Consider the following 22,957-nt stretch of genomic DNA (forward strand, 5'->3'; position numbering starts at 1 on the left):
AACAGCACAATCCAGAAAAATGTGTTGACGAACACTCAAAATCTCGTTTGAATTCGACTCAAAATAGATATTTTGCATCGTTATGAAATTCAGAACACAAAAACTGCACTGTTCTTCACGCAGAAACAGTGAGAGCTGTCAATTCGATCGCCACAGTCAGACTTCGATTTGTTATGAAAATATTCTTGCTCCAGCACACACACAAGAATGAAACGAACGAAGCGGAGAAGCAACAGAGGATACACGAGAGCAACAGTACACATAGCTATGTTACTTGATTGTTCTTTCTGTATGCGGTTCATTCTCACATTCTTTCTTTCGTGTTTGTATATCTGCTGTACGGTCTGTGTAGAATGGAGCGAGCATAATGTGAACCGTCCGTTATTTGTTACATTTTGAATAATATGCATTGCGTTAAAATATTTCATTGGAAGGTGTCATTTTATTGGGAACCATGCACATAATCCACGTTAAATATAACACTGAAATTACCACGAAAATGGGCCAAAACGTTTCATTACGCGATGGTGAAATCTACTGAAAATGGTTACATTTTTGTTCCTTGGGTAATGCAAACGTAACGAGCGACTGACGGAATTCAAGATTTCTTTCGTTGAAATCTCTGGCTAGGGAGAGATAAGTTTATGGGAATACACAATGAAAATAATGCGGATAATTGAAATCGAAGACAGAAGAAAATGAATTAGCAGACCGTAGCACGCACGATCAACGTTACTGCAACTAGTATGGACTGCGCCGTAAAGCATCTCAAAAACGATTGCGATAATGAAAACGGCCACATTTAGAAAAACAAAATAGCCACACTTGTGTTGAAGCGTTGAGCCAAAACAATTAAAAAAAAACTATAATTGTGGATTGCAACAACATTGCAAAGTCAACCATTGAAAAAGACATAAACAAAAACTATTTGGAGAATATTGTCGGAGATGGGCAAGCTATTCAACTGTCTTACTACCATTCTGATTATTTCACAATTGCATTGTGGAAAAACGTCAATTTGTCATAACATGCTAGAAATATTGCGATAAAATGTCCATACATATCGTAAACCATCCAAATTGGAACAATTGAACAAATGGAGCAATTTCTGCTAAACTTTGAAGGGTAACTGTTGTTTTTTATATCATATTTGAGAAGATCACGAAAAAAACTTCCGATATGAATATATAACTTATTTGTATTTTTTCAGAAAAGCGGTTTATTTTAAGACTATGTTACAATTTGGATGGTATACGATAACTAAACAAACGAATAGGTATGCCCATCTGTGAGCATAGCAAAATTCATTTCAGCACTACAATACACGAAATTCAATTTCAATTCATACACTTCAATACAATGCGTGTTTCCATCGCGATACACACATGTGACCAATTTCATGGATTTTTTTTCCCTTTATTTATTCATTCTCTTCTTATGAGCTGCTGTTGCTTTACGGTCTTCGGTTTAACTTTTACGTGTGCAATGCAAAACACGCTCTCAGAGCAAAGACAGAGAACATTTGACTGTAGCCAAATAGTAGGCAATAAAAACATAAAACGTGCGAGCGCTCTCAAAGACACACAGCACAACATTGAATCGCGAGTCTTCGAGCGACCGTGTTGACTAGAATGAGACAGCGAGAGACCGAGAGTGAAACAGATATACACATCACAAAACTTGTAAAGAAAACGATGAACTACAGAAAACGGCAGCCAAAGCAGTAGTAGCAGCAGCAGCAGCAAAGGCAACGCAAAAAGTGAACATTTTACAATGTCTTTTGCAGTAAATTAAATATTAAATAAAACTTTACCAATTAGTTAATATTTTGCCGTTGTTTGAAGTAGACGCAGAAAACGTAAGATCGCTGCTTCATCATCTGTGTTATCGCTCTGTTTGAATTAGTTTCATTTTTTTTCTCGGTTGTAATCGGTTTTGTTCTCCTATTTTAAATTGCCATTTTTGATGACCTATTCAAAATAGAGGAAAAAAAGGAGAAATATTCAAATTTTACGTTGATAAAATTGTGATAACATTTTATCAAATTCTAGAATATTCTTATGTGTTCAGTGCGACGTTTCTTATGTCTCGTAGTCCTCGCAGGAATCTAACAATATCAATAATTTTTGGATCGATTTGGCCCCTCTTTTGAAAAAAAGAACGTCTAAACGTTGAATGAAACGGCGTTTGAGACAATTTTCGTCGTTGCAATATTTTTGAATGAAATAAACCAAAATTATGTGTGCGAAAATGATTGGTTTTGGTCGAAATATTTTGTTTGAAAAGATTTAGTAGTAGGATAAAATGTGTTGAATAATTTTTTTCGATCAAAACCGATTATTTTCCAGCCAGTTGTGCGTTTTGTGATCCGATCTAATATATTTACTTTAAAACTAATTTCAACAGAACGAATGTGTAACGGAAATTATGCATTAAATTCATTCGAATAAATCAATGTGTGGTTGCTGCTCATGTATTCTGTGCCGTCCGTCCGATGGAGAAAAGAAAAAAGAATATCATAACAATATATAGTGTAAGAAATATCACGACATCATTTTTGTCAGCGAAACACATCGTTGCAAGACTCAATATAACGTTCTAAAGAGTGTATGACGCGTGAGTGACTGAACGACTGAGCCCAACTTGACTTGTTTGCTCTATCGAAATCGTCTCCAGTATCTAAAACAATTGACGTTGACCACTGCCATATTTTGTCATTCCGCGTCATTACGTGCTATCACTTTTTTTTCCATCATCTAATCATAGTCAGCTCTGGTGTCGTGTACTTGCTGCTGCGCCACAGATTGTATGATTTGTATTGACACAATATAATATAAGAAATACGAAAAAAAAGGAAAGAAGCAGCATAAGAAACAGGAAGACGAACAATCATTATATCAATTTTGTGAATGCAATTTGAGTGAATTAAAAACGACAGAGAAAATTCTACATGTGTGTAAAACGTTTTAATTCAATTTTGAATGAACGTTAAGTGCAAAAAATATTCATAGTGATTTGCTTTCATTGAGCTTGAAAATAGTATTCTGGAATCGTTTCAAAGCGCGATAGAAACGAACAAGAGTTCGCCAAATCAACTGCCAACCAACGTTCATCATTGCACACAGCATCCATTAGAATTGACTGGTATGTATCAATTAGACAGCAAGCCATTTAAAACAATGAACATATACATTCTCTATTGAAACAATTCCAAATGGGTCGATATGGAGCCGACTGAAAAAGACCAATTTGTTTACTATTAAAAAAACGATTTTCAACCGGTATTTGCTTCGATATGGCTTAAAGTCTTTGACTGTAGTACATCCATGGGGGCCGAAAAAAACCGAGACTATTTCATGGTCTCTTCATCCTACAATAAATAGTACACATACATTCGAACATTAATTAACGTCTTTGTTGGAATGCTGAAGACAAATGGAAAATACATGATATGCGTGCCTATCGATTTGACATTCAGATTATGTAGATTATTAATTTGATGGATCGCCGTCAAGTATCAATGGAATAATGACTTGTATATATTGATCTTAACACTAATGTCAAAATCGCGGACATAAACATTGACATTGAAAAGTACTTGTTGATTACAGCTGAAGTTCAACACACAATTAAAATGTGTCATCACTGGGATAGATTGAATGGGCGTACTATGTATAGATATGTAGACAAAACATTAACCGAATGACACAACATGTTACAAGAGGTAATATTCTCGATTTGTGAGTAACGTTTTTTTCACCTATTACTTTTTCGAACAATACCATCATAACGAAAGATTAATTCAAAGAAAAATATAAACACTTTTTTGCTGAATCTGTGTTTATTCAGATTAATTCGGCACGTACTAAATATTTTAAGGACTGGCATGGCCAAAGTAATAAAGTATTCTGATTAGACACATCGAATCACCCACATTTTGGTAGTTTTTTTTCTTTCTAATCTGCGGTTAAGACCAATTCAATTCCAACACTAATGTAAATTTTGATGAAGGTTTTCTTTATAAAGTAGTTTGACCAGAAAAGAGTTCAAGAAATGTTACAACAATTTTCAATTCTCACCTCGTTGAAAACCAGACATCTATTTGGAAATTACATCATCTGGTAGCCATTAGGTGTTACTCACACAGAAAACATAAACGTAACCAAACATATAACCAAGATGTATGCGTACAAGTCAATGTTCTAAGCATTCGGTGCGGAAGCAATTAAAGCTCGGTGTATTTGATAGAAAAATCCGGTGGTCATACCGATAGATATGTTGACGATAATCATATGTTGCTGTCATCATTGATTGCTCAAAAGCCAAACAAAGCCAATTGATTGAATTGTGTTAATCAATCAAAACCCGTTATTGGTTGCATTCACACTTGGTGTATTGAACGATGAAAGAGAATGGCGGGGAAGTTCTTCATAAGAACGAATGTTATTAATAAAATATTCGCACACTAAATATACGACCTCGACTCTGTCAAAATTAAGAGTTGTTGAGTAATGATAGAAGAATGATTACCAATAAGGGGGATTTTTTGTAGTTTTTGCTGCAAAGAATAGAATTTCTTCGTTTGTATGCTTACCAGAGATGTAAAAATCTTTGCAATTAACATCTCTGACATGATATCATATTTGAATCAATGTGAACGATAAAGACAAAGAATTATGCACAAGCATTGGGTGTCGAAGGACACATAAATGTTGAAAGAATTTGTAGCAATATGTGAATCATGACTTGAAATTGAGCACAATGACGATTTATTGCATTTATTTAGATTTTATATATATTTGTTGTTGTAGTCGTTGTTGTCGATAGTGCCATTGAGCTTCCTACGATTAGGATCCAGCAGCATTATGTAGATGCGTTACTAGTTTGATTAAAAATTCGATTCTAAGAGCTGGATTTTTTTTTAACAATAATTTAGAACTACACAAATCGCAGAATGTCGTGCTGATAATTTTACGAACTTTTTCAAGTCGCTCATCTGCTACCTTAGAATACATTGATTAGATTTTCTTTGATTTAAACTCAAGGCAAGTATACACTGCTGTACAGATCGGCTGATCTGCGTTGATATGCGGCGTTCTCGTAATTTGCATGTCGCAATTTTAGAATACAATCGAGCTGCTTGGATAAATTAGACGCGATAGAATCAATAATTGTTATTATTGTTGCTAAGATGATAAGAGTAAAGCAACAGAAGAATACATATTCTCCAGCAATTATTCTGTGCAATCAAATTGCAAGTCATTTTTAGCATCTCGACTGCTTTAGCTCAGTTATACAATTAAACAGGTTCTGTTGTTGAAATCAAGACGAGATGATAATTACTAAAGACGGCATTTTTGTCCCACTAACATCTAATGTAGATAAAAAGAGCATGTAATTAAGTATATATTTACAAAGGGAAATTAATAGGAAAATAATGGAAAAAAAACCTTTTTAAAAAAAATTGAACAAATTTGTTATAAAATAATTCCTTCGAAGATACTACACTACTTTTCAGTGTGATAAACTCGATGAAGGGAAACTCAAACCGAAATGAAAAAAAAAGAATTGTACGTAGGTGTATATACAAACCACATCACCTTGAATTAAATGTGACGTAAACACGTACGTCGTGTGCAATATTTAATTGTTTGCCGTTGTTATGTTTATTAAAAAAAACAAGTTTCATCAGATTATTTCTTCTTCATTCGCTAGTTCAATCATTTGTCTACTGGTGTAACTACGCCGCAAAAATGAAATGGAAAGCATGTCTAGGTTTCCATCTGTTCAACGCCGCATACCAATATAAGCAACGCTAATATATGTAGGAATATTGATTACGATATAACGAAGAAGAATATATACGTATATATGCACCCATAAGTGGAAAAGTGAACCATATTTTATTGCAATTGTTGCGTTTTAACCTCTACCCAAATTTACCAAGAATTAAACATCAATAATTGCATGTTGCAGTTTACTCGATTACCAAATGAAAATCGAAAGAAATTGCAATTTAGCCATATGACGAAAATTGTGATCGGCTGAAAACATGTTCTACAAAAGCATTCATCCGTCACTTACATAATTGGAAATAAAATTATTTGATTTTCCATTATATGTACACAACGATTAATTGTATGCGTTATTGTGCCATTTCAATAATTGAAACATTACTTTGATTGCAATTTTGCCTTGCAAATGCATGTAATAGTGGATATTTCATTTAATTCACTGGTCATTTTTTTTGTGAGTTGAAAACCTTTTGTTTTCTCATATAAATTTGAAGGCACTTCTCTCACCAACCTTCTCTAAATTTAATTGGTGACCCACGAAAAAAATACACAGACACTGAATAGAGAAGAACTATCTCCTATCAACTTGATTCTTTTAACACTTTTGGATCATGCTGTGAATGAAAACCTTGTATATGAAGGCAATGAAGGTAAAACGAAACTATGAATTCCATAAATTAGAACATTTCGAAGTATGTTTCGGTTGATCAAATTATTCGGTATGTTGATTTTTCGTCGTGATTTCGTTCTCATACAATGTGATTGCGCAACAGCAATTGAAACAATTAATTAACATGAAAATGCTACTTTAGAATTGAATAAATAAAATTGTATCACGAATTATTTTGTTGTTTTGTTATGATTGTTTCAATCATACAATTGTGGTTATCGTTCAATTTTCCAAGCCGTATTACAATTCATTAATCTACGGTATGCATAGCATCCACACACTACTTATATAGCAGTATAGCTATACTAAATGAGTGCTATGCTGAAAGCTTAAAACCTTGAAAATTTTCCGATTCAACACTGTCAACAAAAGAATCCGAGCTAATTTTGTTTTTTGATATGTTTTTATGCGACTGTCCATATTAAGCAAATTAACAAGTATTCGTCAATTTTACTTTGGCCGTATTTACCAGTTACTTGTAATCGAACCAACCAATCGCATAGGTAGGTCGCTCTTCAAATCAAACGCGTGCTGCATTTAGCTATTTTGCAAGAATTCACTTTTGATCAGTATAATTTCAGCTTTTTAAGACAAATATGTTGATTTTGCATTAAATTATTGGAAATACGGTGGAATTTCAATTGCTTTTGGCCATAAACGATTGAACTCACCATCGAATAAACATAAGTATGCGCAGCAAATAATATTCATTTGAATGAGTCCTTGAACAACACGTTAGAATGACTACAACAAAGGAGACATCTCCGTGTAAATCATATGTCTACGTGCTGGATATACGTGCAACACCAATTTGCATAATAAAGTTATGGGCTGTACACAAGTGGAATACCACTTCGGATTGACTGTAGTGCAGTAATACGAATATGGATTCAAAGAAAAACATACAATTTCATTATTATTTTTTAGAAAAATTCAACTTTTTTTGTTTCGAATTGAATTTATTTTAATGCAAATTAATTTGATAAAAAAACACATTTTGCGATGAGTTGGTATTGGCTGTCGAGTTGGAATATTGGACCTAAATGTTTGACATGTCCCGAATATTACCTAAACACGAAAATCCACAGTAATTTGAACTTTTTGGAAGTGAGTGAAGCCCCTAGAAAGTACTAAAATAAACGGACATAATAACAACCGAAGATTTGTGTGAAATTAAGCTCAAACGGAGTGATCATCAAAGCTATATAAATGCAACAAAATTGGTGATGATATTTCTTCATTCAATATGTGTTGGTGATTCGTTTATGCTTCAGATTTTTTTTTACTTACGAGTTTGTTACTTCAAAACTCATCACGTTCGTAGCATAGAAACTAGTAGTTGAGTGAAAAATTTACAAAGTAAAAAAAACAAGCTCAAACACTCACACACAGCATTCGATCGGTCAAGTCAAATTTAGAAGAAGAAACAGAAACAGACAAAAAATAACATGCACATTACCTAATTTAACGAACGGCGAATTGATCCGACTGAAATTGAACCCAACGAATGCTGAATCACGAATGATAAAGTGTTGTATGGCAATGTTTGTTGGTTCGTTCAATCTCATTTTTTATCTCTCTGAATGTGATGCATTTGTAGCTATGGATCAAGGTTACGGTGTAGTAATCAACAAGAACTTAGATACGTAATTATACAGACAATAAAAAAAAACAACATATCAACGATCTTTTCCATGAGTATGGATCGATTGAACGGTAATATATGCACATACCGGATTGAACAGTGCATTTCAATGCTTTATTAATGCAATTATTGACGCAATCTATAAAATTTCCGAAGCGTTAATGACAATGAAGTGTGATTTGTTTGTTAATTTAGTTATTTTTGTTTTTATTTTGTCGAATGCACTGTATACCATTTTGGGTAGTAACAGGTTTGATGGATTGAAATCATTTTTGCTGATCTACTGAGCTGATTCTCTTTTCCAATTTTGGATTCGGTTGGTTCAAATGAAAAAAAGTCGGCATATGAAATGTACGGTGATGTCAAGTTTTAATATTATGCAAATCTGCATATACATCGATTTTAAACTTGGCAATTGTATGACATACCATGTTCGAACGAACGATGGCCTGGATTTATCTTTTATTTATTATGAGCTAGAGAAGAAATATTTTGCATATATGCAAAATATAATGCTGTTGGGTGCATCGCATCTCCACAGGTAATATATTATCCACTTCATTTAATACAGAGACTGCATATTTGATGCTGAGTAGGCCTGAGCTGAGCTGAATCTGCTAACTCAGGCACCTGAAGCGGTATTTTAATGCACTTACTTAGGTGCAAAATTGACGTGGTCCACTGGAATGCACCTAAATATAATTGATAAACAGCGTGGATTCCAGAGATGCATGGCAATTTTGCACCGTAAGTGCGCTAAAATACCTCATCCGGCGCCTGATTTAGCAAATTCAGCTCAGCTCAGGCCTGTCCAGCATCAAATATACAATCTTTGATTTAATACAAGTAGGCAATGATGCCATCGAATCAATTCTTCTCTAATCAAATATTTGATTATAGGGTGTTCACTATTCATCAAATGGATTTTATTTTCCGGTTCACTACTAGGGGATCACTAGACCATGGACCAAAGAAGTGTTAAATTTTATTTGCAGAAATAATTTTTTTTTTGTTCCGCGAAAGACACCACAAAAATTTATCATTGTAAAATCACGTGATGAACGCTGAATAGTCAATATAGCACACCCGTCACGATAAGAGTGGTCAGAGTTTTTGGCACGAATACACATTTTGCATTTTGTACGTGTAAATACTTACCTTATTATGTCACACTAGTTTCCACAATTGAGAACTCATCAGTGGAGTTAAATGTCAATACTAATTAGTCTTAAGTGTAATAACCACTATTTACGTGCGCAATCACTTGCACATCTAACGAACCTACATACAAAAACTTACTATTTTCCCGCAAATGTTCATTAAAAAAAGAGTATTGGTTCCACCCGATAATTGCTGCACTACCTAAGAAGAATGGCTCATTGGTGCAAAACCCATTTTGTATGACAAATCTTAAAAATTGTGGTATTAGTATGGTGTCGTATGGGTTCACGTTTTTTTGTGCGCTTAATGTCTGGTATAATGAAGACAATTTAGATTTGTGAGAAATGAAATGTTTCAAGAATAGACGCGTTTTAAGCAGAAAATTACATCTGTTCTATAATTAAGGTGATTTATTAAAGCTCTTGATGAGCTATATCAATCGAATTTGCGACAAAGAATCTTTTTCTGCCTTCATTCCAATCTCCATAATGACGATCAAACGTCAGAAAAGCGGCTTGATTACAACAATTTTACAGCCGCTGCAATACAGTGCATGCGGAAAATTTCAAATTGTGTATGTAATTCGTTTTATATTCAGTTTGTGATACATCATCATTCTCACATCAGTAGAGAATAAAGAAAATAACGAGAGAAAAAAAAGAACAAACACGAAACACAACGAAAAATGAAAACCACAATAGCGTGATACAATGCTTTTTTTTAGGTTTTTTGTTGAGCGATTTTTTTGAAGCTTTTTGCTTAAAAACACGTAGAACTTGAAATTGATTGAATTAATATAAGTGTGTCTACGAACAGAAAAATGTTATTCAAGGACATTAATTCATTTCGATTCGTTTGGCCAAACGACAAACTTGCGATTAGGAATCACGAGTTCACTCCACAATTTGTTTTTTTCATTGATTACACATGAGTGTCTGGGTATGAAAATGACTGAATTGAAACCACTTATGAATAAGTGAATCACGATTGTTTTAGTTTTCGTGAAAAGTGAATCGTGAAATATCTGTTGACTAGAGAAATTATGTTTCATGCGTACTTGAATATACGGCAAACCAAATATTGCGATGTGTAAATATTGAAAGACGATGCGTGAAAATGAATAGCAAACGTGTGCAATTAATATTCTATTCGTTTACTATATTAAGTAGGGCTACATACTCCAACGGCAACATAAGTTGATTGCATGAAAAAAACCTTTCTTGAAATTAGTATGTATCGCAGATTTAGTGCAAGTTTTAAACGTAATGATATGAATCGGTTAAAAAAAACGCGAAACTACAATCATGAGAAAATTTTGTTGACAAGGTAATAAATATATGCAGCAATAACTTTGACAATGACACAATTTCCCTCTCTATGATCTATTTTATGATTAAAAGTAATTACACCGAAAATGAATGTTTTATGTGAAGTCTATATTGGAATCGACGTAAAAAAAAATTTCTTCAAAGCGATGATATGCAAATTAACTTTCCCAAATGATGTTCGAATCAACTGATACATAATACCGAGGAAAAATTGATTCATTTTTGGATCAAACCAATTTTCGGAGAATTATTTACTAAATAATTAATTTTGTCACATTTATTTGATTATCATTATTATATAACAATGATCTAAGGCTATAATCCGTGTTTATTAATCACTAAGTGTTTTAGATGAGTAGTTGCATCCGTTTTATTAATTGAAGCTTTGCTTTTCTAAAGTTTATCTATCACTTGCTTGAATGAAAAACGAAAATAATTTTAAGAGAAATAAAACCGGAAATTTATTTTATTAATTCACTAATCACATGTCGCTGGTATGAAATCAAACTGTCTAAATGAGGGTGTTTCTTATTCAAAAGCACGAAGAGTTGATTCACCTATAAAAATAAGTGGTTTGGCTGGTTTTGCAACATTGACATTCAAATCGAAACGACATCAAAAACAACAACAACAGCAACGAAAGAACGAACGAACGATTGCAACGCAATTGCCGCAGCCATTTCGTTCTACGCACTTACGTGAACTGATCTATCACACCGGCGATACCATTAAATCACATTAATGTGTATATTTAACTTTTATTCTGCCGTGATTCTTCCAATTGCTACTGAAACAATATCGAGCTATTTTAGATTGAGAAATAATGCGCAAATCCAAAACAAGTTTAAATGTATGAAACTTGAGTCTTTTGTCCATGTTTAATTGCAGTTCGTCTCGCTGCAACCAATGAAAGTGATAAATAATTCTCCTTTCGTCTCATGCGGTCGTAAAAACAAAAGACTTTGGACTCGTCTTGTTCCAAAACTTCTGGAAATTGAGATTATAAGTTGATATATATATATATGTATATATGAAGCACATGTCTTCACGCTTTATTCAGATGAAGTGTGATGTCTGGCTACTTATTATATTTGGGATATACAATGATATTGGGGACATATTCGTCCCAATCGCATTGTACCAAAAGCATATCGAAAGATGAGCTTTGACCATACCCATCATATGATAATACGCAGCTCGAAATACTGGACTGAGTTATTAGATATTTGAACATACCGAAAAACGATATTCGAACATACCAATTCGACTCAACCTCCACTAAATTCAAATTTAGGATCAAATCATGGATTTTTTTTATCATAAGAACAAATAGAATAAGATTTTTATTTTTATTGATTTACAATTGTGTTGAAAACAGGAAAAATTCCAATAACATTCTTCACCTAAAAGATATTTTTTTCGTTGAATAAATTGTCTCAACATAAACAAAACTGCGTCATTTGGACTGGTTCAACGGCATTCAATCAATAGGTATGATCAGTTGAGTAAATGACACCATAAAACAATATTTTGACCTTTTAACCAAAATATAAATAAATAATAATGAAATAAAATGGTAATAACATGGCATCTTTTATGTCTGACAGCTCATAGAGAAATCAGTATGAAAAACAGTCGGGCGAGAAAAAAAATAAAAGTTATCTAAAATAAGCTAATTATATTCCAAAAAAAAAAATGAAAATGAAATCCAAACCAGTTTGAGATTCATTTGACATGCTGAGCGCAAAAGTATAAAAATATTGCCAGACCAGTTGAATTGATAATTTTATGTGCGCTTTGATCTGCAAAAATCATCTTTAACTTTTTTCGCATCGATAACTTGATACGTTGGGCCAAAGATCTTCGACGAGAAATCCAAATGGATAACGTTTAAATTCTTCAAAATATATCTCAAACCGCTTAATCTATATACCTCCAAAAAAGAAATGAATGCAATCCCATTTTTTCTCGATATTACATCACAATAGTCATGTTCCATTGTTTGCAATACGCAACCGAAAAGAAACAACAACAAAAATCTATAAGCATAACTGTTCAAATATGTGAATACTAAATATTTAAATTTCAAATACTGTTGTCGTTTCTTTATGACTACAGTAGACTGAGTTGGAAATCAGCTGATTTCCAGCGAAACCGTTTCCATACATTTAATCGGTGTGAAAAACAAAAATAGACGGTAAATGGTATGTGTGTCTTTGTATTCGTATTCGCGGCATGTTTACATGTCCCACTACTCGTACCATTGTTTTCGTTTACTTTGTAGTTTCATTACACGCGCAATATATGGGTGTGTTTGCGTTTGGTTTTTGATAGTTCGAGGTCTGATGCATAGAAAATGACAGTTTTGATGTAATGTTATTTTACTCAATACATGTATGTATATATATGGGTTATCCATGTGGTTGGATGTTTATGCATAGACCTCAAATTTGTAATGCAGAAGAATATATAGGTGTAAAAAGAAAATTGCTGGCAAGAGGCCAAAGAAAAATCGATTCGAGTCATTATTCCGCGCAGACAGGTGTTCAGTTCAATTTCGGCACGAGGATTCCACTTTCTACAACACATAGTCCATCCAATACGCTTATGTTAGCCACTCTTTCATGTTGTGTCCTGCTTGTTATGGTTTTCTCTCTCTCTCTCTCTCTCTCTCTCTCTCTTTTTCTTTTAAAACCGTTGATATCGATCGCATGCGTTGTCTACATTATACTATGTTCTAATTTGATATTAATTTTAGATTATTGCAATACGAAAAAAACCGTCCAATACACTTGTTGTGGTCACTGGCTTATGGTATTTATAGTCATTCTATGTGTTGATAAATTTTAGAAGTCATGCGGCGGTGTGTTGGTGTTCACCTTACCAACCAATAAACACAACAAATTCTTGGCTTGAAAACACCATTCGGTCCTCTGTAGTCGTTCGGCCGTTTGCTCAATCGCCCGAAACCCGGTACACGTCAAAAGCAAAAGCATTGACAATTTCGTGTTCATTGAATACTGACAAACCAAACTTACTAGAAATTCTTATTTTTAAATTCTACTTTATTATTCGATTAATCAAATGAAAGTTGAAAAATAAAAATTTTTAATGGAAGATATTTTGAAAGTTGTAACAAGTAGTTCAATGTGATTTGTTTGTATACAATCTTCGGGAACACTAAAAGTAATTTTTTTTATAGTTTTAAATCGCATATAATACATAATCCGACCGCAAAAGTTCGATTTATATTAATGAAATTTCTATAAAAAAAAACTTGAATCAAATTTTGCAAATTCGTGTGTTTAAAACTTTAAATTATTTTGTTTGCGGTTAATTGCGCATAAATGAAAACAAAATGAAAAACTGATTGCACTTCAACGAATGGTCAAATGGAAAATGTTCACTTCAAATAAAAGAGCTAGAAGAGAAATGATAGATTGAAAACCATAAAAGTACTCTATTCCAAACAGGTCGTTAACACGCTCCAATTGTTTTTTTTTTTTTTCAATTCGTATTTCAATTTGAAGGTGTGACTTATGATGAAATACATATAATCGTAGTTGAAAAAAATTGAACGCAAAAACCTATAGTTTATATACTCTTTGTTTATTTTCAACAGATACCAGAGACGATTTTGGTGTGCCTTAATAATGAAAACAATTGTGAAATTTTGTGCTTTATCTTTATCAACGTTATTAATTTTTTACTATGCTGAAGCAAACCCAATTGGTAAGTGAATATTGTTTATGGAACATTTTGAAAGACTCACCATTTCTTATAAGTAGGAAGTCCTTCATTTGTGTCACCTTGCATATGTTTGTGTATTCAGAATTACTAAACACATACACAAAGAATATTGGGGTATCGTTGGATTTTAACCATTCACTGGGATTTGACGTGTGTTCTAGTATTGATTGTGTATTCTTTTTGCGTTTCTGTTATATCGACAATGTCAGTCATGGGTGAAAAAGTTCAAAGTCCATGTGAAAAAGTTTGTTCAAAATCGTCAAGTTCCAGATGACGATTAAAAAATTCTCTGTGTACATTGTTTCGTATACAATGAACCGCATAACTAGCCGCATAACATACAAGTCTTCAACGTGGGCCAATTTCATGCACAACTTGAAACACGATAACTACAAGGTGGCCACATTTTGATGTACATTTGAATAATGCTCTTGAACTGCCAAAGTGAATAATGTAATAGAAATGACATCTAACAGTGGGAGCTATGAAACGAATAAAGTTGTGAGTAAAAGTGACTCAAAATTGAGTGGAAATAAGGGAAAAATTCATTTTCGTTGTTACTGATAAGGGAATACGATGCCTGCTAGCCAGATGCTTAATTTTTCGACACCTAACACCAGCGCCACATATAGTAAAAAATAACACACGAACTCATATATCGAACACCGTGTATAGTGTTTACAGTTTTGACTACCGTGGTGCACACGTTTGTTGCTAACAGGCATTGATACGATCAGGTGCTTTCGGGCATTGTCATAGAGAATTGAATAAACTACAATTGAATGGATTATAGCCATCAAAGCGCTAAAATGGATTTTATTGTGAAGTTTTATTACATTTTTCAAACGATTTTATGAGAATTTTTTGTAATTTGCAGCCTCTGGAGGACCCACTGTTGTTACTGAGGGTAAAGATGCACTGTTAACGTGTGTGATAATGGGTTCCTTCTCGAATGACACAGTCTTATGGCGTCGTGGAAACAATGACATTTTAGCTGCAGGAAAGAACAGAGTTACGACCGATCGACGTTTCCGTGTTCTTCACGATGAAAGTATGTTGCATCAACATTCACAATGGAAATACAACTTAACATCGCAATATCAGAAGATTCATGGAAAAAAAATCTAAGACATACTGCTATTGAGATGATATTTTATATAAAGACCCACTGTGCAAATGACTGAGTAGCAGATCAACTATTTTCAAATATTTCAAAAATCTAAACTTGATTATCTCGACACAAAATTTGGAATTAAATCAACTTAGCTAGATTCTGTTGTTCGGCACAACTGAGTCCGTTAGTCATTTCGTTTGCACGGGGGATCAACTATCATTTTCTTCTACATTATATTTTAGACTTATCAGAAACAAATTTACAATTTGTTTTAATCGTTTAAACAAAATGCAGCTCCAAAAGGGAAAACGCCTAGTGGAGGTGATGTATGGGTTCTCCTAATTACGGACACAAAGCCAACCGATTCGGATTTATATGTGTGCGAAGTAAACATCAATCCGCCAATCAAAAGTTTTCATGCTTTAAAAGGTGAATCTCAAAACTATTTGATAAATTAGTCGATGAAAATCATATTGATCGAATTGAATGCATTTCTTTTTATAAATTACAGTCAAATCACTAAGTAAATCTGTCACACCAAAAAATTCGTCAGTTTCCACATCTACAACACCAGAAACTGCAATTGAACCGAGTGAATATGTCCATGATTTCACCGATTGCTGTAAATCAATGAACGTTTCAAGCAAATGTTTGGGATTCTGTACAATTCACAAGTATTATTCTTTGTTGTTATTGTCAAAAATCATGTTAAAATGTAGGAAATCCAAATTTGATTCTAAATTAATTCATATTTGTGTGTAGCATTATCGACGGAACAGCTGGTGTTGAGCCCGATGTATGCGAATCAGACTTTCCGCGAATTGTTAAATGCATGGCTGACGGTCGAAACCATTTGCCGTGCTGTGAAAGAAAAAAAATTCCCGATGTTTGTCAGGTAAAAAAAAGCGAATTTCGAAATTTCTATCGAAATTAATGAATTAAAAAATAAAAACTAAATCAGGATATGTGCCAAGGTGACTATACACCATTCACTGACTATGTGCGATCACGTGTTTCCTGCGTGGCACATACATTACCGGCGCTGAAGTGTATTTTGGAAGGTGTACAAAACATTCCCGGTCCACCAGAGGGAATTGTCGTCGAACCACTGAATGAGAATTCACTGCAAGTAAGCTGGTCACCGCCAACTCGATTGCCAGACAAAGTAAAAAGCTATTCTATAAACTGCACCGTGCTTCATTCATTCGATGACGCGGCTGTACCGAACATAACTTCAGAAGTTAGTGTTACCGTATCAGCTGATCTGGATTCGGCTGTGATACACAATTTGAAACCATACACAATGTATTCAATAACCATGACTGCGAACAATAACTTCGGTTCAAGTTTGCCCAGTGTTCGAGTGCGTTCGTTGACATTGGATTCGGGTGTTGAATCAAAAACTAGTGTTTCGGTTGTTCCGGCATTGCCGGACATTCGAGGTTGCTGTGTTCGAAATGGAATGACCCATCGGAATTGCGTCGATAAAATGTGCGATCCGAAGAAAACGGATTTCACACAGATTCCGGACTTGATGGTGTGCGCACCTTGGGCAAACATAACATTTTCATGTCTAGCAAATAAAATCGATCATACCCCGTGCTGTAAATCCAGAGGTATTCCGGACAGCTGTATGTCATTTTGCTCTGGCAATGTTACAACTATCACTTTTTCATTGTTCCGGTATGTTGGATTTGAAGGGAACGAAGAAAATTGACTGAATTAATGGGATTCTATCGTTTTAGTTGTCTCCAATACATGCCAGAATACTCTAGTTGTTTGTTACAAGGCTATGGAGTACTGGCTGGTCAACCAACACGTGTTAAGGCAAGACTTATTTCGTCTCGTTTTGCAATCGTTGAATGGAATGCACCGAAACTTTTGCCGGAAACGGTTACTAGGTTCGTTATTTTCACATTTTTAAAACCAAATCTTTAGTAAATTTCTGAATAATAATTTTGCATTTTCAAAATAGTTATAATGTCCATTTGAGAAAAATGGACACGGACGAAGCGTTTACTGTAATTGAAAAAGATCATGCACCAATTATCATTGAAGATCTCGATGCCAATACATTCTACGAGGCCTATGTTGTTGCAGGTAATATGAAAGTTTAAAGCACTATACCATCAATACAAGGTTGAATTGTTTATATCACAGTTAATGTCCACGGACGCGGCCCCCCAAGTTCACGTTTAGTATTTAGAACGAAACCTCAAGTAAGTAAACTCCTATCATTGAAACTCATTTCAAAATGTTTTTTTTTAATCCCTCTTAGCGAGTCTTGTATTCAATTGATTAAAACTGTTTTTCCATCTTCAAAGGTTGATTTAAGTGATTCAGATTCATCCACAACGTACAATATAACAGCATGCTGTAAGGCTGCCTCCGTATTACCGCAGTGCATGCCATTATGTACATATGACATCAAAGTGTCCGATTTGCAAATGTTAGGACAAGCATGCTCCTTACAAATGGGTAAAAGATGTCAATGGCTATTTAAAAGAGACAACTTGGTTAAAAGTATATTCATTTCACAGGGGCACTCGCAAAATGTGCAGCTGGCGGTCGTGACCATACACCATGCTGTTCCCGCAGAGGCGTTGTATCAAAATGTTTATCACTTTGCCGTGGATTGATTCCTCAACCGCCTGTGGATTGGTATTTATTGACATACAAAATATCTACATATGAATTGGCGCGGATTAGATATCCCTTCAGAATTTAAAAATATCAGAACAAAATCAAATCATTTAGATTTTTCAATTAAAGAGACACAAAATGAAATTGAAATCAAAAGTGAAACGTAAATTGTGTTGCAGTTTGAAATCAGAATGTGCTCTGTGTCATTTTTTTCAACATTTTCTTGAAAATTTTGCTTTGATAATCTTCGTACGAACAATATTCATGTTTTGGTTTTTTTTTCAAGTATTTTGGAGGCATCTTTGATTCGCTCTGATTCATATACATTACTCATCAAAAGTTTCGACACACTAGTCTTTTGCTCTCTGTAAAATCTTCTGGCGCCCAAACTAATACTCAATTTTATTTATAATTTTTTTTCTTTCATAGCCTCGCATATGGTGGAAATATCATTCAGTGTTTCGAAGAGGGCACGGAAAATATTCCAGGTCCTGTTGAAAACTTCCATGCAACGCTAGTTACCAAATCGTCAATTTCCCTCGAGTGGATACCAAATGAAGAAGATACCAATCAAACAGCAAATGCTCCGAAGAAAACCAATGACATTGACTTTGTCGTACAATATGGCAAAGTGAACAATATGACTTTATATGAGACTGTTGTGAAAATGGAAAATGTGAATATTCGAAATTCTTATTCTTTCATGTATATAAAATTGAATGTCCGTATGTGCATAAGATCCGGGTAAACAGCCACTTTTCTTCAAATTCTTTCCTAAGTTATGTATACCGTTAGACGTTTTTCAGTCTGGCGAAAGTTCTTAAAAGAGCCACTTTTAGGAATGAACTCTGTGGTACTCCCCATCCAAATCCATACATTTGTATGTACATGTACATCAAAGCGTGATGTAGATAGTTTTTAGACAAAAATCACGATTTTTGTTCCGATCGACGACTTGTGCATCGATCGGCAAATGTAGAACTCATTCTCTTTAATTGTTTGCAAGATTTACCAAAATGCAATTCAGTGAATCGAACGTTTACCTGGAACATACTCACGTACAGACATCAAATATGGAAACACAGATCTAGTTCAAGTGTACTGAAACTTAATGCACCTTTTTACATGTACACAATTTTAGGAAGTCAACACGACAGACAACGATATTGAACTTACAAATCTCGAGAGCAATGCACTCTATCGGGTTCTTGTTTATTCTCGCAATGCCCACGGAACTTCACTTCCTTCATCGATGCTTTTAATCAATACGACCGATAACGGTGTGTGTGTAATGAAAAATGAAATCGTGAACATTTTGATGATAAACACAAAATTGTTTTTTTCAGTTAAAGAATCAGATGCTTCAAATTATGGTGTACCATCACCACCTCATAGTCTGTCGATTTCTGCACACAGTGCAACATACGTTACGATCTCGTGGCAGGTGAGTTTTTTTGGTCAATTTTATTTTATTGTTTTGCAATAAACATTATCCTATTCGCACTACATGAAATGCATCATTAACATTTTTCTTCTTCAAAAAAAAAAAACACATGGAATGCAGCCACCCGAATATTCCCATCTTCATGAAATAATTACGTATCAGTGAGTTTCAAATACTGTTATGATCATTATTCGATCGATTTTTCAATTAATGAATCGCATTAACTAAAAAACATACATTTTTGCAGTGTTTACCACAAGGCAACTGCTGACAATGAAACTTTTACAACCATCGAGACACGTTTGACCTATGGTATTTATTGGATCATTCTTTGACATCTATTTAATATGCTTAAATTTATTTGTATTCAAATTTTAGCTCGTTTGGTAAATTTGAAACCAAATTCACAGCATGTCATCTACGTTGTTGCGATTGGACGAAAAGGGGAAAGTTTGCCATCAGAAACTCTAGTTGCATTCACCGATCCAGCACTGCCGGCATTTGTTGATGTACTTTTTTTTATATAAAAATTCGGAAATTATTTGAAATCATACCCGTGTGGAAATTTTTGGACTTACTTAGTCAGTCGATTAATTTAGGACATCCAGTGACTATTTGACTGACTAGAAGTGATTGTCTCGAACAAAATAAGCAACTGCAGTTACTTTTAATCACAAATCACTCTTAGTCAAAATGTCCCAAATTAGTCGACTGACTAAGAGAATGACTAAACGCGATTGTCTCCATACAAAACGCATTTTTTCAATCAACTTAGCCAGTTTTAGTTGTGTATCACTACATACAGCTACATAGAACTGAGTTACTGTTAGTCATTTTATTTGCACACGGGTATATCCATCAATTCGAATACATTATTCAATTCCATAATACGATCCATTCAAAGTTGTGTGTGTGTAAACCTGTTCTTCGGCAGATAGACGATCGAAGTCTCTGACAGACGATAAACACGTTTGCATACATAATTTTCGATATCGTGAAGATGGAAATGTTCTATGTTTCCAAGAAATGTGACTAAAGTTGAGTAATATTTTATTTGACAATCACAGCCCCCGGCAGTTCAACCGGATATCGTTGCCGAAGGTGGCTCAATGACGATATTCTGTTTGGCCTTAGGAAATCCAATCCCAACCATTTCACTGTACATTGGAGGGCATTTGATTCGTCAGGAAGTGGGAAGACATATGGTTGTGACCATACAAAATGTTACTAAGGATATGGAACAAATTTTGTGTTATGCAACAAATGGATACGGCGTACCTACAAAAGCTGGAAAAAGGATTCGAATCAGCTGTAAGTGTAAATTGAATAATGGTCCAGGGAATAAACAGTTTCATACGGTTAGTTTAAATTGATTACAGTTGCGCCTCAAATACAGCCTTCTTCAGTTACTATGGCCTTGCTCGGAGAACGTGTTGAATTGAAGTGTGTTGTGAAATCGAAGCCACCGCCAAAGGTCATCTTCTGGAGAGACCACGAGGGCCACGAGCCAGTTCCACTCGGAAGCAACTATGAAATGACAACAGATGCAAGTTCAGATGTAAGTGAGATTCGGATATTTTTGAATTAAAAACCATCTAAAAATGTCTGATCTTTTCAAGGATCCTAGTTCGTTGACGATGACTCTTACAATTCTACGTCTTACCAATGAATTTGTTGGCGACTATTTCTGTCACGCCGAAAATGATTTAGGATCGGACACGAGGGCTGTATCGATTCGAATTCGAAATATGCCGGCGGCTCATAATGTATCCGAATGCTGCATCGCACAAAATGTTTCATCGTCCTGTATAGATGCCTGCAGTTTCTACATTGATATTGATGCTGTTAAGAGTCGCCCGGAATGTTTGGTCGACTTCGATAAATTGATGAAATGTGCTGCCGATGGCTCTGATCATCGTTCTTGTTGTGCAAACGAACATGTTCCCCGATCTTGTTTGAATTGGTGTCGCGGCGAACCGATCAATTCGGTAAAATATGGCGTATGTGTTTTGGAACATACAAAAACGATCATCGACTGTTTCCAGTCGAACCGCGATCGTTTACCAAGTCCACCTTTGAATTTGGCCGTTTTGGTAGTTTCAAATTCGGAAGTGTTGATCAAATGGGATCCACCAAAGAAAAACGCGCATGTGGTTGAAGGATACCGAATCTATTGGCATGAAGTAGAGCCAACAACCGATCATAACCCTATAAACAGTATAAGTGGCATTGGAACGTATCGCGTGGATACCAAAGACTTGAACATTCGAATTGGAGACTTGCGACCGAATATAGTTTATGAGCTCGTTGTCAAAGCCGGCAATCAATATGGGTCGAGTGTGTTGACTGATCCAATCAAATTCCAACTCGGCCAACAGTACATAACTTCAGCATCTGGGTCAAGCTCTACCGGTGCTATGTTGGGCGTTTTCGCCGGCATCGTAGCCATCGCGCTGGGAATCGCGGCAGTGCTACTGTATAAAAAGCGAATCACAATGAAAAATGTAACAAATGGCGGCGTTTCATTCGAGAATCCAAGCTATATGCGAGAAGTTAACATAGAAAATGTTCAAGTAAGATAAATAGATCTTTTGGTAGTTTACAATATCGGCTGATGGGTTTATTGTTTTTTTAGATTTCTTCTCTATCGGGAGATACGGCGATGAATTGGAGGGCGGAAAATGCACCTTCGACAACCGGAACGGCGGCAAATGGTCATGCTAGTGATCAAAATCAAATGTCGAGAGATGCAACAGAAGTGAATCCATCAATATACGATGAATTGAAGTTGGGTCATAAAGGATCTGGTTTCAAACGATTGGTTTCTTAAAATAATTATTGTTTCGTTTTTTTTTTATCGATTGAACTTTGACACTTTGATTGTGACGAACTGTGTTTTGTTTTGTCTTAGAGCACATCATACATTGTGTTATAATTGATTGGCAGGAGAAGAGCGCTTTTCCGACGTTTTATTCAGATTTTAGTGGGAAAATAATCAAAAGATTTGCCATTTGCAATATAATTGTGCAACACTCGAACCGATTAATAACGGCTTATTGAATTAAGATTTCTTTCCAAAATTTTCTAGACCATTTCAAATAAACCAATAGAAATTTATGGCAGAAAATGTAAATATATTATTGATAATAAGAATTTGCAAAAACAAAAGGGAATCTCTAGTCAATTTAATAAATATGCTTTTGCATATATAGCAGGTCTCAAACCAAAAAGCACAAACAAAACCATATTATGGACAGATTACTAAGAAAGAACATCTATCTATAATGCAAATAACATACATTTAGTGCTAAAGCATTTATTGTCCTCCCTTCAGCGAGCTCCATCTGTTCGGTGCAGTTTTGAACAATCGCACCTATAGCATATCTATCTATAAATATATATATATA

The 22,957-nt window shown here is 34.6% G+C and overlaps 1 protein-coding gene across 10 annotated transcripts; it reads left to right on the top strand.

Moving 5' to 3' along the window:
- Positions 1-1,594: 1,594 nt before the first annotated feature.
- LOC129574968 (Ig-like and fibronectin type-III domain-containing protein 1) lies at positions 1,595-22,718 on the top strand. Of its 10 annotated transcripts, none has more exons than XM_055457690.1 (22): positions 1,595-1,858; positions 2,767-3,144; positions 14,222-14,331; positions 15,227-15,400; positions 15,758-15,892; positions 15,975-16,137; positions 16,226-16,358; positions 16,425-17,146; positions 17,209-17,364; positions 17,439-17,563; positions 17,624-17,682; positions 17,788-17,941; positions 18,004-18,124; positions 18,536-18,782; positions 19,248-19,550; positions 19,671-19,711; positions 19,798-19,862; positions 19,929-20,059; positions 20,618-20,861; positions 20,930-21,108; positions 21,170-22,123; positions 22,186-22,718. In XM_055457690.1, the coding sequence occupies exons 3-22, from the start codon at positions 14,253-14,255 to the stop codon at positions 22,378-22,380; spliced, it is 4,380 nt and encodes a 1,459-aa protein (XP_055313665.1). In that variant the 5' UTR covers positions 1,595-1,858; positions 2,767-3,144; positions 14,222-14,252; the 3' UTR covers positions 22,381-22,718. The 10 variants fall into 10 exon arrangements, with proteins under 10 accessions (XP_055313665.1, XP_055313662.1, XP_055313664.1 ...); XM_055457687.1 differs by having other exon boundaries at positions 1,595-1,759; positions 2,407-3,144; XM_055457689.1 differs by lacking the exon at positions 1,595-1,858 and adding an exon at positions 1,906-1,922 and having other exon boundaries at positions 2,407-3,144.
- The last annotated feature ends 239 nt before the right edge of the window (positions 22,719-22,957 follow it).

Source organism: Sitodiplosis mosellana, unplaced genomic scaffold, assembly GCF_009176505.1.
Source record: "Sitodiplosis mosellana isolate CC-2019 unplaced genomic scaffold, AAFC_SMos_1.0 Smas_scaffold_6166, whole genome shotgun sequence".
In the NCBI taxonomy this organism is placed as follows: domain Eukaryota; kingdom Metazoa; phylum Arthropoda; class Insecta; order Diptera; family Cecidomyiidae; genus Sitodiplosis; species Sitodiplosis mosellana.

What these genes read in the sequence shown, in the direction of transcription:
- LOC129574968 (XM_055457684.1), top strand. Translation starts at nt 10,542, where the DNA reads ATGAATCGGTTAAAAAAAACGCGAAACTACAATCATGAGAAAATTTTG. An exon ending in AGCATGCTCCTTACAAATGG is followed by an intron (nt 17,942 to 18,003) that starts GTAAAAGATGTC and finishes TTCATTTCACAG; the next exon opens with GGGCACTCGCAAAATGTGCA. An exon ending in CACTGCCGGCATTTGTTGAT is followed by an intron (nt 20,060 to 20,617) that starts GTACTTTTTTTT and finishes TGACAATCACAG; the next exon opens with CCCCCGGCAGTTCAACCGGA.